We start from the raw sequence: 18348 nt of genomic DNA on the forward strand, positions 1-18348 counted from the left end.
CGGAATTTTAAAAAATCAGTGCAATTTTGTTGCCAGTCATCTCTCCTTTGTTTGCCAGCGTGGGTCAATATGATCAATACTGTCATGATAGCTGTCTGAGAGCAGAGAGCGAGAGCAGCGTGAAGCAGGAAAACTTCACAAATCCCTCTCCTTTCGCCCCCCGCTCTGTATCCACCCTCGGCGCGCTGTGGCTCCTCCTGGCCCGCGGTGCGGCTGGAGGCTGCCGGACCCGATGGGCTCAGCCCGGGCGGTGCTCAGCAGCCGGCGCTGCAGGAGAACTCTGCCCTTCCCACCGCCGCAGGCAGGAAACTCCCGCCTCCACAGGCTGGGCTTTCATGAATGCCTCAAACCAGCTGCGAGAGAACAGCCTTTTAGCCTGTGCAAGTGAGCTGGGATCTTAGAGGGATTAGCCCGTCTGACAGTTGAATTTACAAGGACTGAAAGTCCAGGTGCTGCTTTAGGGGAATTGGAGGACGGTACAGGAATGGGACTGTGAGTACATGGAGAACGTGCTCTGGGGCTGCAGCTCACCCACGCTCAGCTCCACTGACCCTTTTGCAGGGGACCATGGGGAGCAGGTGCTGAGGTCGAGTGCTGGGCAGAAGCAGTAGTGGCCTGGTGAAGATGGAGAATGGCACAGGAGATGAGCAGAACCAGACTGGGCTGCCACTATCAAGCCAGGAGCTCATTACAGCTGAATACCAAGTGGTTACCATCCTCTTGGTCCTCCTCATCTGCGGGCTGGGCATCGTGGGCAACGTCATGGTGGTTTTGGTGGTCCTCAGAACCAAGCACATGAGAACTCCCACTAACTGCTATCTGGTGAGTCTGGCCGTGGCAGATCTCATGGTGCTTGTGGCTGCAGGACTACCCAACATCACAGAAAGCCTGTATGGATCCTGGGTGTATGGCTACATTGGGTGTCTCTGCATCACTTATCTCCAGTACCTGGGAATCAATGCATCTTCTTTTTCCATTGCTGCCTTCACCATTGAGAGGTACATAGCCATCTGCCACCCAATCAAAGCTCAATTCCTATGCACTTTTTCAAGAGCCAAAAAGATCATTATTTTTGTTTGGGCTTTCACCTCCATATACTGTATGCTCTGGTTTTTCTTGCTAGACCTTAATACAGTAGCCTACAAAGAGACTACTGTTGTGTCCTGTGGCTACAAGGTGTCCAGGAGTTATTACTCTCCTATTTACATGATGGACTTTGGTATATTTTATGTTGTGCCAATGGTATTGGCAACTGTCCTCTATGGCCTGATTGCTAGAATACTGTTTCTGAACCCCATCCCTTCAGATTCAAAAGAAAACTCTAAGACCTGGAGGAATGTTATGGCTCACCAAAACAAGCCTGTGAATTCCAAGATGACTAACAGGAGTTTCAATAGCACTATTGCTTCTCGAAAGCAGGTAGGAACAACTATTTGAAATGGCTTTCTGAATCCTAAACTACTTGTTCCAAAGCTCACTTGTCTGAAGCTGTGGAAAGAGGTAAAATAAATTCTTCCTTTTTTCTAAATAGTCAATTTTAAATTCTGTGATACACATATACACATATAAATATGTATTTTTTTTCTTGACTATAGGTTATTACACACTGCAAAGACCATTAAAAGAAACAATATTTTCTTTCCTCTATCAAAATGCAATTAGGAAGTATCAATTATGAATGAAACATTTTTAACTATAGTTTCTTTATTTTACAGCCTATTAGTAATCTCACCAAATATAAAAAGTGACTCTTGACTTACTTTTGAGATCTGAAGAGAAGGAAGTAGCCTGGGAATTTGGGAGACTTGAGCTTGAGTCCCAGCTACGGCACTGTCACTCAGCAAATGCAGTCAAGTTGTAAATTTTCCTGTCTCTAACTCTCCTGTGAAAAGTCTGTTTAAGGAAGTCTGTGCATAAATTGCTTTGTAAATGCTAAATATCTTTATTACTCTGTCTCTTGTAAAATATTTTTATGTATTGATGGCTCAAAACTGAGGCACAAGTTTGACTAGCTTCTTCTTGTATTGTTGAATATGTATGCTGCTGTGTGTAATAATACCAGTAGAATAGAGTTAGTGGATTAATTGCTATTTGCAGTAAACCACACAGCATGCAGCAGGCAGCACAGCCAGTGCAGTGACAGGAAACACAGGGCGCATCCTTTGCAGCTGGCTCTGGGGATATTCTTTGTGTTCTTTATATTCTTACCTCATGTCAATTGCTACTGTTTATGGGAGGGACCATGTTCTCTTATTACAGAGATGGCATGGACCTCAGAAGTTAACTGAGCTGCCTTCTAGAGCACCGAGCCCTCAGAGAGCACTAGAGCTCTGCTTGGAAACACACAACAGAAATACATGGACTAGGTTATATTTAAGTATGTTGCAAATTATAGTTAATAGTCAGATAGGAAATGTTTAAGGTTGTTTTTCTTTGTCCATTAATTAGTAGAAGAAGATAATCTGCTCTTCAAGTTCTTAATATCACTCTATGCTTGATTACATGTGCTTAGTATCGTGAAAAACAGAAAAATCTTGTCCATTGAACACTGATTAATATGGACACTGTTATATTATAAAACCAAAAAGTGATTATAATGTGATATCTTTTATTTCTTGTAAAGACAGCAAGACTTTCCTTAAAAGTCTAAGTAACCTGATGGATTAAAGTGGCGTCATTATAAGTAAAGCTAGAATTTGCATATAGTGCAACACAGGAAGCAAAGCAAGATTAGGGGGGCATCATTAGTAATATTTTTTTGTATAATAGCAGCATGCAAAAGATAGGCAGTGGTGTAAAATGAGAAAAAACAAGTACATATGCAAAAAAATCTAGACTCTCAAGAGTTAGTAAGACACAGAAGGGAAAATTTCTTGCCACACTGACAAGGACATCTATAGCTGACAATACAGTCTGGTCTGAGAGTGAGTGCTGCTGAAATGTGAAACTGTCTGTGTGTCCTCTCAGAACTGTGTTTACATTACAGGGATTGAGTAGTGTACAATACCCAGCATGTGATCTGTAGAAAAAGTGACTGAAAATGTGGTGTACACTTCCTACTTCTGTAGAAGTTCTCATATTTATCCAAGAACATTTCTATAAAATTAAATTTATGCATGTTTCTCTAGGGGGGTTGGCTCCTGCTGAGAATGGGGGAGAAAATGGGAAGTACTCTTATTCTTCATGATCCAAGATAAGGACAGGCAGACAAACTATCAGTTATTGTCATGGGCAGTGCAGACTCGACTTGGGGAAAATTAATATTGCCAATTTATTGCCCGTTGCTATAGCCACAAGTTACACTCAGTCCATTCCCTGTGACAACCAGCAGCATGAGGCCAGAGAGTGTTGCAGTCGGGTTGCAGAGGTTGGTCTCTTGTCACTCCTTCCTTCTCACCCTTTTCCTCTGTTTCAGTGTGGGTCCTGCAGCCCACAGATCCCAGAACCTTTTCTTGTCCATTCATAATATGAATACTGAATTACATATTTGCATGGAGGTTTCATACTTTCCCAAAAGGAATTCCTACTTTTCTCAGGTATCAAGGGGATTGACAAAAATAAATGCAGCATTACATAGCAAACATGTTGGTTTATACTTGAGATGGAATCCAGCTCACTTAACAGTATGTGTATCTCACAAAGTTAGTTGATCAGTCCAATCAAATAATCTAAGGTCATAATGGCCATCATGGTCAGTTGTAACAGGTAGATTTCCCTCTAGAGAAAGTCCTCTCAGACAGTGGTGCAGTCTGTGATGACCTGCTCACCAGAGAAATCCGTCTGTTCTCTGACAGCAGAGCAAGCACAGATTCTAGCTTGCAGTGCAAGATAAGTTTTGCATGGCTTACATGAAATCCTCAATCTTATCACCTGGCTTCACTTGTGGTGTTAATATATCAAGGCCTTAATCGTTCTATTTATTTAATCCTCCTCCTCATTGCACAACTTCTTTTTGATTATGAAATCATGGACTTGCAATGAACACCACCAGGCACAAGAAGAAAGACGTTATTACGTAGCTTTAAAACACCACAGTGACTATTGCTTTTACCTATCAGTGTAAGAAAGATTAGTATTCAAAGGGGAAGGAAGCAAATACTACACTGTTTGTACCAGGATAATGAAAATGTTTAAAAACATGTCGCTAGAATGACAAGCTTTTGGAGAAGAAAGGAAAAGGAGAATACTAGTTCAGAATTAAAATACTGGGACACTGTTCCGTAAAATATATTTTAAATATTTTTTAGAACATCCTCAGAAATAAAAAGATAGGGCTTGAAGAATATTTATATGCAGCCAGGACCATATTCAATCTCAAGCACTTTGTTATTCAAACTACACTTGAAATTTGGACTAAGCTGAAATTGCTCAAAGTCTTTTTATTATGTTTTCAACCTCCCTAACTAAGAATAATTTGTACCCTGAGCATAGGACATACAATGCACATGCACCAGAAAAGAGCAATCAGTGTATGCTTGCCTTCACCCAAGCAGTGAATTGAGGATGTAGTGCTGCTGCTTTCAAAGAGCTTTGGTATATGCTTACAGGTAATAAAAAGCATGTTCTTTTAAAATTTGTCCTCTTAGCACTCCACTGATGTCAAATAACTAGCCTCCTCCCAAGTTATATTTAGTTCTGTTTCATATGAAGTGATTTGAAAAAGGATATGGCATTTTACTTAAAAAGGACCAAACTTTCCTCTATACTATTTATGTGCAGCAATAAAGCCTTTTGGTGTAGATAAGAAAGCAGCTTTGGCCTCAGTCATGTGTTTAGATGCTAGGTTCACCTGTAAAGCAAATTCAGGTGAATTTGTGTCAGAAGCCCTGAGTGGTGCCTCAGCCTGCAGTGGGGTGACACAACCACACCTGGTCAGATGGATCAGGAAACCAAATTTCTGCCTGGCAATAGAGATCTTGTGAGAGATTTGTTATTTTTGGCAGCTTTGGAAGGATATGTACTGCAGACAGTTTAAAATTATAGTGAATTCTCCTCATTGTCCTGCACTGACTGAACCACCATGAGATGCCATCAAAGAGGTGACATCCACAGGTTCTGCCTCTTCTCTTGCACTGAATGTAGACTCTGTGGCAGCATATGCCTTGGTTCATTGCCCTGAGCAAAATAAAAACCAGCTCTACAGAGTGCTTAGTTTTCAGCAGTAGAAGCTTGTGATAGACGGAAAATGCTCATCCAGATGCCAATATACACAAATTCAGCTAATAATTTGCACACTACATACGTACATACATATGTATTTTATATATATATTATATCTATATTGTGTATATATATGTGTATATATGTATGTGTATATATATACATATATATATATATATGTATATGTATATATAATATATATTATGTATATATGTATATATATACATATATATACAATAATATGTATATATATATATATACATATATATAATATATTTTATATATCTATATATTTGAGGTATATGGGATACAGTCACTTGAGGAGTAGCAGTCTTTTTTCCATTGCTGTACAGAGTTAATTGTGTGACTCTGAATTACCACCCCTCCCGGACAGAAAGAATAATTGACTTCTAGTCCAGGTTCAAGCTGATAGCTGCAACACTGCAAATGATCCTCTGAGCAATTTTTCCTGAAAGACACGCTCAGAAGAAATGGAAATTTCCAGTGACTGGTACATACCATAAAAGAGTGCCTTGCTGAGCTTCCGGTAGCAAACTGTTCTGGTGCCTGTGTAGGCTATTATGCACTGAATGCCTGAGCTGATGGAATACATCTGTTGGTTTGGCTCTGTCCCACTGTTCATCCAGGCTCCACAACTGGTAGCTTTCTCTCTTTAAGTGTGGATTATTTTCTACAGTGAGTGATTGTTCTCCACTGAATGGATTTGCTCAGTTTGGAGGCACAGGCTGGAGCTGAACTGGAGGGATCAGAGGCAGAGGTGAGGAGTCCTGAGTCTTCCTGAGTCAGAGTGGGTCAACTCTCTCCGTGCCACCATGTTCACAGAAATGGCCCTTTTAGGAGTGGTTTGGAGATAAGGAGAGATCATCCTTTGAGTTACCTGGAACATTCACATTTGTATTTTGCTTTATTACAATGACTGTGCACAAAAAATTATAAAAAAAACAGTCTAGAAGTCATAATGAAATGTATCAGTCTAGTGACAAAAAAGGAGGTAGTATTTCTCAGTCTTATTTTTTACTTCTACTGAACAGAGCTGTAGAGAAATCAAAAGCAAGGGTGAGGGGAGGAGAATTATGCAATAAAATTGCAGCCTTTGAATAGGTACATTTAAAGACAGATAAATAGATAAAGATACATCAATTTGCAGAATAACTTTGATCTTCATCACATTCTTTATTATAATACCTATAACAAAATCAACAATTGGCTTAAAAGCGTGTCTTTCTAGATAGATAGAAAATACATTCATTAGGCAATGCAATGGCAGGTTTCTACATAATGAGCTTATCTGAAGACATGAGAATGATATACTCTTTCATAACTTCAAACTAAAACCCACTTCTAAAACTAGCATGTGTTTGTGAGTGACCTTAGTGGAGTTATCACCTCTTGAAACTCTTATCAATCTATGATCAAAAGAAGCAGTTGTAGCTCACCAAAATATGTGCCAATGCTTTCCATTTCACACAGTTAACCAAGTCATCTCTTGTCTTCCATGAGGCTGTGCCACCATATCATCTCACGTCACATTTCTCTGTACTTTCTACTTTGTTTATTACCATCTTTCAAACTTTCTTTAATGTAGAGACTACTGAATACTGTCTACACTAGAATTAAATTATTTACAAAAGAAAGACTCTTTTCAAAGTTGGTTTCAATAATTTTTTTATTATTTTTTATTCACTTCATTTCAGCTATCCTGGGTATTCCCAAAGGTTATTATTTTCTTTTTTCAAAACAAAATTACACAACAGAGTAAAGTTCTTATAAGAATCAAGTTTTGCTGATAATCCTTTTTTTCCTGGCTCTGTAAACTTTGTTTGACTTTTCAGAGTAAACATCACATAATGAATATCTAATTAAACATTGAGGATTTGAGGAATAGTAATTAATCTAATTGTTCTCTTTTTTGCTTTATTTTCAGCTTTGGGAAATTGTTTTAGGCTGACTGTTAAGCCAGATAAGCTAAAAAGGCTTCATGTTCAATTACTCTCAGGCTATACTAATCTAAAGGAAGAGATCTTATGCGGTTCTAAAAAAATTATTTTAGATCCTCTCTTTCCCATTTGAATCAACACCCCCTTCCAGCATGAGAAGTGAAAAAGTCTAAGGACAGCTTACTGGGGTATCATCTGGAAAGAGTAATTTAACAAAAACTAGGACAAATTTGGAGCCAAGGTATTTTGTACTTCCTACTGTAGAAAACCTTTCTGAATCAAATATTTGTCAGAAATTCCTACTGAAGAATCTGTCCATAGTTTTGGTTTGGCCCTAGAGGTGTAAGAATGCACCTGTCCATTCCAAGGGGAGTATTAACCTTCTGCCCCTCTTCTGTCTCCTGCTGTGTTCCCTCAGGTTACCAAGATGCTGGCTGTGGTTGTGATCCTATTTGCATTCCTATGGATGCCCTACCGCACCCTGGTTGTGGTCAATTCCTTTCTCTCCAGACCCTTCCAAGAAAACTGGTTCCTGCTATTTTGCAGAATCTGTATTTATTTAAATAGTGCCATCAATCCTGTAATTTATAATCTCATGTCCCAGAAATTCAGAGCAGCCTTCAGGAAACTCTGCAACTACCAGCAGAAACAGGAGAAGAAACCTGCCAGTTACAGCATGGCCCTAAATTATAACGTCATCAAGGATTCCGATCACTTCAGCACTGAGCTAGAAGATATTAGCAATACCTACCTGTCCTCTGCAAAATTGTCCATTGGTGATACATGTTTGTCATCCAAGGTAATAGTTAATACATTTCAGTGTCTGCTGTGGAGCCCTCCAGAACCAGAGCATGTTGCTGGGCATGGGGCTGTGCTGGGGTAGCTTTCAGCCGGGGCAGCACCCCAGAGGGCCAGGAGAGGCTGAGAGTGACAGGCCATGCACCAAACAGGGCATGGCAGGGAGGGACAACTGCCTGGCTCTGGAAAGGAATGTTTTCAAAGTGCCTTGTGCCAAGCATGATGGGACTTGGAGGATCTGAAGCATGGGAAAGGATGGGGAGAAACAATTAGATTAAGCCTTACCTTCTGAGAAACAGAGGGCTCTAGTGGAGCATCAGAAAGTGGCGCTCAGGCATGGTGTCTCACGTACACATCTGGCAGGAGGGTGATGTTGGTGTCTCAGCTCAGTGATTCCTCTGGGCATGCTCTGGCTGGCTGCAGGGAGGGCAATGGGTCATTTTCTTATGCCTTCCCCCTGACTCCAGCTGGGGGTTAACCAGCCTGGTGCCACCACACAGCTGGCGCTAAGGAGAGGCTCTCTCACACACTGGTGCTCTGATTCTGAGACTGCTGAAAGCACCCTGCATTTCTGTCCTACCTGCAAGCATCCCCATGTGTAGCACACCTCTTTGACCCAGTTCTCTTGATGATGCGCATTACTGTTTTCATGATGCTTTTTTCACAAAATGCTACCTAAATGCTGTTCATAAACCCATACATTTTAGATCTTAAAAATACAAAGACGCTTAGTTTTCATTTGCTTTTGCAGATGGGATGAGTGTAAAATAGTTTTTTCTCAGTTTGCTTCTTCTCTCCTCATTTTCAGGCCTGAGGCCCACCTTGTTCTGAGTACGCAGCCGTATAAGACGTTTGGATGCTCTGTTCCCACCAACTTGTATGAATTGTACAGACATTTCTGCTCACAGAATTGCAGAAGCTGCCATAAATGTTTACATACCTGCCTCTGCCCTACAAGAAAATGCAGCGTGTTGGGGAGTGAAAAGAGTGTACTATTGAGGATAACTGAATGAAGTAATTAACACAACCTAACTTTAGGCAGGTGAGGTGGCTTCAGTAGAATACCTAAATCCTTCTTCCCATTAACTGGCAGAAGAGTGGTCTGTGATCACAGAATGAGCAAGGCTTGCCAGAACATATCCATGGGCTTAGAGCAGGGCAGTGGATGATACTCCCAGTGGAGGTGAGAGAGAAGGAGAGGAGCTGCTCTAATGTGTGGCTGCACTGGCCAGTACCTGGAGGACCTGTCCAACAGCCAAAACTGCTGCTGATAGCAGTAATTACTGGCCAGTAACTCCCTCATCCCACATCAGTGCAAATCTCATTGCAGCCATCATAGCAATCAATAAACAGGTATCTGATGGCAAAGGGCACAAAATCTTGCCTTTCTTTGGTTTATTTTTACCTTGAGCAGCGTGAAATAGGAAGACCATTCAATGAATTTGCAGCAGGGAACAAACAAATTAAAAAGTCAGTAGGAAGCATTTAAAATATCTTATATTTTTCAGCAGTCAGGTTTACAGATGTATCACTTTAAATGTAAGTCTCAGCTATTACTGAATCCTGCTGGAACTTTACAGGTATTGAAGAATACGCAACAGGTGTTTACCAGCTCCTTTTATCTTGGTTCAATACCAGTTGTGTCTAAGAGCTCTAGAGGGGATTTAGAGCTTTAATATCAATAACGTCTGGGGAAAAGAGGAAAATTCAGATAAAAATGACATTTTTAAATTTTTTTGTCTCAAGGTTTATCTATTAGAATACTTTTGGTCATAAAGCGTCAGAAGAGAAGTTATCATGGCTTTTCACTTGCCAGCATAGCCCCTTCCCTGCTCTTCCCACACAGGCCCATGATAAGCAGCCTGGGGCCGTAGTCTCCCTGATATAGCTGCAGACAAAATAACATGTATTGCTTTAGCATTGCTCTAGACCAGCTCTTGTTCTTGCTAGAAGTATATTTTTTCACTTCTGTGCAGCAGAAGCTCAGGAAAGTGCCTGTGTATTCCTGTTTGTCACAAACATTTTGCACAGCTTTTGTACGTGACAAAACCTGTAAAAAGCCTAATTCACAGAAGCACAGAATAGGTTGAGTTGGAAGGGACCCACAAGGATCATCGAGTCCCACTCCTGGCCCTGCACAGGACCATCCCCAAAAGTCACGAACCTGTCCAGTGTGGGTGAAAGAGGTAGCCTCTACAGCATTGTAAGGCTTTCCTATCCAGTATTCTTTTGCCTACATAGCCAATTCAAACCATTTTCACTAACATTCAGCTCTATTTGCAAACTTAAAGAGAGCTAAAAGTACCCTGACAGGCCTCAGATTTGAATGTTAAAACCGTGAACCCTGAACCCATGTCTGCTGCATTCAAAGGACTCTATTGGGCACTACGGTAAGGAGGAAGCAAACAGATTGCCCAGAGAGGTTGTGGAGTCTCCCTCGCTGGACATATTTAAGAACCATCTGGACTCAGTCCTGTGCCATGTGCTCTGGGACGACCCTGCTTGAGCAGGGAGGTTGGACCAGATGATCCACTGTGGTCCCTTACGACTTTACCTGCTCTGTGAGTCTGTGATTTTGTAAACAATCTGTATCCTGCTCTGTCTGCATCCTTGCTTTAACTCCTGTTTTACCTTTGCAGAGTTCCACAGGCACTTTCTGATGCCTTTTCCTGGTCTTAAAATCAAGAGTCAAACGTGGTTAGAAGGGAAAAAGGGATTTTGCCTTGGTATTTATTTTAAGGATCCTTAGGTGCACTACGTTAAAGTCGAATGCACTGAAATGCACACTGCAATGCTCACTCTCAAAAGATCTGGTATAACATTATAGGTTTTACTAATTAGCATATCTATCAAAAATTCTCCAATGAGAGGCTTGAATGAGCCCCCTCCTCCCCAGGAAACCTTCCCCTGGATGGTTCTATCTTGGTTTACAGAATGTGTTCTGGAGAGGACCTTGGGCTCTGGGGCATACTAACCCCTACCTACAAAGCTTCTAAAGTGCTTAGTCTCCTAACTGAACAAACAAGTCCAAGAATGTAGGCAAAAAGCACTAAGAATACAGAAGTTGTAAAAAGGTATAAGAGGGGTATAAAAGAAAAGGCAAAAAATCATCATGGCATCATTTCCAGCTTGCCAGAGTGATGGCAGGGCATAGAAGAGACCAACAGCAAGGAGGTTTTAACCAGCAGTGTAGGTGTGACAAAGTTCCAGAAGCTGGCAGAGCTTTGTGTGGAGCAGCAGATCACATGCAGACCATGTTGCAATCTTTCCCAAATCCTCTGCATTTCCCAGCTTGCCAGGTTGTCTATCTGAGCAGCACGGGCCACCAGGCAGGTGCATGCAGTGGGGTCTGTTTGTGTGCAGATGTCTGAACCCCCATAGGACTGGAAGAGGGATGTCCTGACTGCTTTTAAAATAATAAGGAATAAGTAAAATGACAAATTAAGTCACGTGTCAGCCAAGCAAGCAAAATTGGCTAGGGTTCAAGAGTCAGAGAGAAGGATACCAAGGTATTCTCAAATTAGTACCTAGCAATTAATCGCATAAATAAAATTCTGTAGCTGTGACATACATTTTGTGCAAACCTTTCCTTTGTAGAGCTTGATGTGAAATTACAGAGTTCTATGGCATTTTACTGCTTACACTTGCTTAAAGCTACAGTTTGCCATGATAAGGGGAAGTCAAGGAAAGATACCACAACCTGTTTAACATTTCCTCCAAAGCACCTGTCACAGAGAAATTAAAGTATCTGTGAACCTTACACAGGAATTTATGTTTGCTTAGCCAAGAGACATTCAAAGTAAAAGCAAGCTCCTGTGTCTGACTGAGCAAAGTCTTTGTGTCCATGAGCCAGCACCGCTTGCAGCTTATGAGAGCTGATTCCCAGTCTGAGCTGGAGGGAGAGGCTGTGGAGGCAGCCTGGAAATCCTTTTGCTCTTCGCATGCTGTTTTCAGTCAGGCACCTATTCAGTGCTTTCGGAGCAGGCCCTACTTTCCAGAATTTCTCAAGAGGTGCTAGAACAAGTTGCTTTTCTTATTTAAAAAGCGAGATGTGCAGGACTAGCAGCAGGCAAAGAGTGCATTCCATGGAAACCTGGCTGTCTGGTGAGGAGCACAACTGGCTGGGTAAAAACTGAGTTCAGTATTCATAGAATAACAGTAACACAAACTTATACTTTTATTTCAGTGCTTTCAGAGCACAGACTGAATTACAGCTTTTATAGACTGACAGTACCAGAAGTGAATTCTCTCCTTTATTTGCCTTTTTGTTAAAAAATTAACTATCTGCTTTCTCAGCCTCTGCTCCACCAGACAGTCAGGTGAGGTATTTAAGCCCATATTCTTTGTGATGCTTCATCAAGGGCTAAAATCTATGTAGGTGGTTTTGTATGCACCATCACCGGGAATAACAAAAATGAAAAGGAATTATTTCTTTCTGATATTTATTTAACAGAAATGATTATGATTGCAAAATTGTGTGCAAAAATGCAATATTTAAAATTTCAGATTTAAGCTAAAGTGTGATTTTAAATGATAAAGTGACTGTATCTTTATAGATGTTAGTTGTGAAATCCATGCTAATTTTATACTGATATACAGCTAGCACTACAAAACTTTGTCAGATATCATGCTAATGTGACAATTTCTGTTTGCACTTCTGTTTAGAACAGCAATCAACTTTTTTTCTTGTACCTAGATGTAAATTTTACATGTGAGCATGTATTTTTTTAAAAAATTATGTGGTTTTAAACTTGTTGATAATTACATCTGATTTTTTTTGCTAGAAGTGAAAGTGGCTGGATGTCAACTACTAACTGCAGTAGTATAATTATCTTTGTATATTTATTTTGTGGATAGCCAAATCCTTTGCAGCATTTAGTCTGAAAGAATTGTCTGATTGGTAGCAGTATTGAAATCCATGCCTATATCCTTATTTAACGTCTTTGATGTAAGGGATTGCGTTCTTACTGGACTTTTATCTAGGAGTTTATCCAGAATGTAACAGAAGAGGTGCTGCCTTCGCATCTGGCTCAGGGAGCTATGCTGCTTCCTTTCTGAAATGATGAGATTTCAGAAGCTTCAGTGAAGGTAGATTGTGCAGCTGAGAAAGGTCAGGTGTATTTATAACACGCTTTGGTTCAAATTATCACATGACCTCTCTGAGTTCAGAGTAAAGGATATATCAAAGAAGCTCCAATGTGTTGTAAATGGGTTTGTGATGCTCCTGTGGAAATGAATGACACAAGTCAAATGATAAAGCTCTCACTAGCATCCCTTCAAAAACATTTATCCAACAAAATGGACTGAAAGACTGATTCTACTTCAGGAAAACTACTTCCCCAACTACACTGTGAAGGCTTGGATTGGTCACTTTGGAAGCTGACAATTTTTTCTTGTTTGTTTTTTTAGAAAGGTGTTCTAAAAATAAATCACACACACCCCCCAGATCTAAGCATTGTCACCATGGAAAAAAAAACATTATTTCAAGAATGTGAGAAGATAAATTATTCTTTCAACAGTGCTGCCTGTGTTTATTTATTTCTCCACTATGTGCGTGTACGGTTGTTTCTTTTGCTACAAATTGCAGTAAAATTTGAAAATGGTCTTTCAGTATTTTGTTATCTCTTCTCCAGACAGAATTGTTTCTTTGCTCTTTTGTTCTTTTAAATGAGAGTTTGTTTTCTTGTGATTCTTTCATTACTACTGGGATACAGCGATACAGCAAACACCAGTGAGCTGGCTCAGCCAAAGTGACTTGGACTCCTGAATTCATTAATTTGGGAGCTGACTCTTGGAAATCTGAATTCTAACAAACTATGTAAGAGCAACTGGTTTAGAGGGAATTTCTTCTTCACCTACCCAGAGTAATTCTGGTTTCGTTCTGTCACTTCATGTGGTTTGTACATTTGTTTATAAAAAATATTGTGAAATTGTTCAGAGAAATGTACTACTGATAAATGTAAAACAGTTTTTGTTCAAAAGAAACATTTTCTAATTCTTGGATGCATGCTACTGTGGGGAGTAATTTGTAATGGATTTTTGTTGCTACTCTAATAAAATATTAAGCAAGATAATTATACTGCAATTTAATTTTTTTTAACGACCACTTGAATACACACCTTTTGTCTTGCTGTCCTTGGCAATGGACAGAAAATGTAACAACATCCTTTGCCATCTGTAGGGGAATGAGAGCCCAAAAAATGCAATCTTTTTTTCCTGAGGGAAGAGCAGTGTGTCAGTAGCCTAGCAGTAGTTACAGTGTTTAAATGGGAGGGGATTCATGTGAATCCCTGTCCCTGCTACAAGGATTATTTATGCATTTTACATTTGACAGCATTAAACAAAATAAACAAATAAATAAAAAAGGAGCAAAACTCCCACATCTTGGGAGTAGGGGCAGAGACCAGAAGCCACTTTGTTCTTTGGTCACTACAATCAGCATAGTTGGTTCCTGTACTCCTTGGGTACTGCTTGGCTCTTCTGGTGATGTCAGCCACTTGTGCTTGAACCCAGACTCAAGAGGATGAGCAGAATTACTTGATCTGCTCTGATTTTCCTCAAGGTAATGCATAGGAAACTCAGTCTCCTGAGGATCAGGATATATGCAAAAGCTGAACTCCCTAGAGCTAGACTAAAGCCAAGTTCATGCCTCTCATTTCTTAGGTAAATGCTCTACCACTGTCCCAAAGACAGAGGGCTCAATCTCCAGTCAGATCTTGGTGACTTTTGTGAATCCCAGGTAATAGGTTTCTTAATCTTTTCGTTTGTACCCAACTCAAGTTGTCTACATGGGGTGGATAACCCCATACACCGGTAGGTTGTGGGGGCTGACCTCAGAGCAGCTCTGGGGACATGAGGCACTGTGGATCCTGGTGAACAGATGGACTACGAGGCAGCAAAAACCGCTTGCAGCAAAGAGGGCCAGGAACCTTCTGGGCTGTACTAGACAGAACATTGTCAGCAGGCCAAGGAAGGTGATCCTTCCCCTCTGCTCAGCCCTGGGACATCTGGGATACATCTGGGATACATCTGGGGTACTGTGCTGGGGCCTCTCAGTGCCTGAGAGACATGGACATACTGGGGTGGTCCAGTGCAGGTCCACAGAGGTGATGAAGGAGCTGCAGAATCTGACATGAGAAGAGGCTGGGAGAGTTGGGATTGTTCAGCCTGGAGAAGAGCAGGTTCAGGGAATCTTACCAGCATGTATAAATACCTGATAGAGACAAGCTCCAAGGCTCTTTTCGGCGATGCTCAGTGACAGGGAAAGAGGCAATGGGCACAAATTGAAATACCATACATTTCACTTAAACATTAGAAAAAAACTTTGAGTGTGGTCAAACACTGGAGTAGATATCCCAGACATGTTATCAAGTCACACTTAAGTTCCTCCATACAAATTTCACTCTTTCAGCTTTCCCTAACAGTTCTAGATTGTATCAACTGAGTGTTTATTTTCTACCACTAAGATGAGCTACTTGTTTTGTGAAGATGCATAATTATCCTATTCCTCCTCCATTTCTCTGTCTTCTACATCAAGTGACATAGTTAATTTTTCTGCTTGTTTTGAGAGTTTTTATGAAGTTTATAACATATATGCTCTTATTGATGGTTTGATGTATAGATCTAAGCAGAGCACTGCAGTGGACGCATCCTGATCTCAGCCAAGGGTTCTGGGCTGCTGATGGGGAGGAAATGCTCATGGGGCAGGGCACCGGTGTCTGACAGAGCACCAGTCCAGTGCAGGGTCCAGAGGGCCTCAGCATCCTTCAGCCATGTGGAACTCCAAGTCTTAGCCTCCACCTCACTGAACTTCCCTGCTGAAATACATGTGCTCACACTTACCACTGGATGCTGTTTCCAAAAGCATATAATACAACACCCAACACTCCACAAAAATGCACCAGGGCAGCACTCACAAACACGTGTTACACCTGCCACGTGGATCATTCCTCTTTCATCAGAGCTCCTCAAGCCTCCTCAGTATTATGCTGGCATTTGAAGTCTCTCTCCCCACTTGATTTCAGTGGAGAAAAATTAAGGGAAAACAAAGCTGCATCTGTGCTGAAAGAGCTGTACCCTGAGTGCATGGTATTCCATCAGACAGCAAGGTATTTCTGCCCTGCAAACATTTTGGATCCAAACAGGCAGAATAGAAAAGCCCTTGGTCTGCCAAGGCCAAAGCATGGGACAAAAAACAGAGTACAAGAATCCATGAAAAATAATAACAATCTCATATGATAAACTTCTATTTTGTGTAGAGTAGATGAATGCTCCTTCTCATTGTTAACAACCATTTATGTCCTATAGTTTGGATATATACAAATAGGGAATAATGAAAATAAGATTACAATAATAGGCTTTCACTCAACGGCTTCACTTAACTCATAGTTTCTAATAAAATAAAGAACAGAAAACAGGTAGTGTCTAAAATAAGTGTTACCCATCCAACACATACATTTTTTGAAGTAAGAGATTATCTCTATCTGTGATGGGCTTGAGTTTATTAATTTCAGAATGTAATTATGCAAGTCCACTGCCAGCTCCACAGCAGAAAGAGGTGCTGTAACAATGGATCAAATCTCTGTTGTTCACAAACAGGTTTTTCTTTCAAGTTCTGGACAACAACTATATGAAAGAAAACAAATAATAACATGATTATTCAGCTCCCAGTGTCTGGGGAAAGTACAGACAGCAAATTGGGATAACAGATTTGGCTCATATGCTGCTGATTTATATCTGAAATACAGCAAAGCACATTTAGAAGGAAATTATGGAAAGATCTAGGGTATCTTGAAAGGCAGGCTGTACTGTTTTCAGGCAGACATTGTCATTCAGGAGAACAATGAGCAGAAATTACAAAGAGTTGATAAGTTATTTAGCACATAGGACACTCATTTAGGAAGAAAATAGGAAATGACAGCTCTGATGGGGGGAAGCCTCTTCAAAAATTGACTCTTTATAATGTAAACATGACATTTTAAAGTGTGATATTGTATCCTACCCTGTTTATGCAGAACAATTACAAGAGCGAGCAAGGCTGTGAGAGGATACAGGGGATGTGTGGGAGAGGCAGATGGCCGTGTCTACTGCAGTGAGAACAGGTTTAGTCTAATTTTTTAGAGATCATGTCTAGTAACAAGTTGCACATCAAAGAAACTTCAAAAGCTGTTGCTGTTACACTAAAATAACGTGACAAGATGCTTGAAAGAGACTGTTGTGTCTGATGTACTAGAAAACATAAGGGACTGTGGACTAGGCTCACATTATAAGACAGCATTTTTCTAAATTACAAACTCTAGTTTCTTTTCCCCAGAGCTACAACATTCTGGAGTGTCAGGCTGAAGTTCAGTAATCTACTTCTATTTTGACTTCTTAAAATAAATATTTTGGTGCTAAGGAATACTATTCTGCAGGTGATAATTGCCTGTAGTGAACAGTAGTGAACGAAGAAGCAGCTCAGCCTGGGCACTGTCCTGCTGCCACCGACACTGTCAAGCTGTTATTCAGTCCCTGGAGCACATCTAGCCCCCAGCAAAGTGACACTCTCACAAGGAAGGGATGGGAGATAGCCTGGCCTGGCAGCATTCCAAATAAGTACTTTGGGTGTTGCCACCCTCTTTGTGAGGGTAAAGGAATTTTTACAATACAGACCGTCTGATGCCTTTTGGGGCTGAAGCTGGCAAACAGATGGTGGTCTAGTTTGAGTGTTAGCATAGGCACAGCCACTCTACCTCATGGGAACTAAATTACTTTGCTATTCTTTATTTATGACTCCTGTTCTCCAAAGGTTTCTATTCAGTCTCCATAATGAAGTTAAACTCAGAGCTGTTGTTTTGTTCTCTGCCAGCAGTTTCATTCTTCATATCCAGATCTGAAACTGACTTGTGCCTTGGAAAGAGTGTGTCCTGTCTGGAATGATAGTAGATGGACTAATAAAAGACTATTTCTCCCTAAAAGTATTATTCTTCTATTATAAACAATAATAAGAAAATAAACTTTACTATAATATGGAATTATGTTTTTCACAGAACAGGTGTTTTATAGTGTTTGCAGATTGTGGTGTTGTTCACCAGAGGCTAATGAGAGGACAAGAGAAATGAGTATTGCAATGCAAAGAAAGACCAATTGGACATGGTTAAAAAGCAGTATAAAAGGGGTAAATGCCATCTAATTACAGCACTAAATAATTATGGTTTTGTAAGTGCCTTTCTCAAAGATTTGTGCTGAAGTGCTATTAAAATTCTTTCTACCACCAAATTCATCAAACACAAATACACCCTTGGTGACCTCTGTGTGCTTAAAAGCTTTGCAGAAGAGCATTGGCAACTAATTACAACTTTGTTTTTAAATAAGGAAGCACTCTTATTTCAGTGAGATAAATCCCCTTCCTTTTCCACCCCATGGGTCAAGCTCACAACTCCCGTTTCTGCCT

General features: G+C 40.5%; 1 protein-coding gene across 1 annotated transcript; it reads left to right on the top strand.

Annotated features, from left to right (window-relative positions):
- Window positions 1-257: 257 nt before the first annotated feature.
- On the top strand, window positions 258-10644 carry TRHR (thyrotropin releasing hormone receptor). The gene is made up of 3 exons (XM_048287222.1): window positions 258-1419; window positions 7537-7917; window positions 8725-10644. The coding sequence occupies exons 1-3, from the start codon at window positions 625-627 to the stop codon at window positions 8728-8730; spliced, it is 1182 nt and encodes a 393-aa protein (XP_048143179.1). The 5' UTR covers window positions 258-624; the 3' UTR covers window positions 8731-10644.
- The last annotated feature ends 7704 nt before the right edge of the window (window positions 10645-18348 follow it).

Source organism: Corvus hawaiiensis, chromosome 26 (assembly GCF_020740725.1).
Source record: "Corvus hawaiiensis isolate bCorHaw1 chromosome 26, bCorHaw1.pri.cur, whole genome shotgun sequence".
In the NCBI taxonomy this organism is placed as follows: domain Eukaryota; kingdom Metazoa; phylum Chordata; class Aves; order Passeriformes; family Corvidae; genus Corvus; species Corvus hawaiiensis.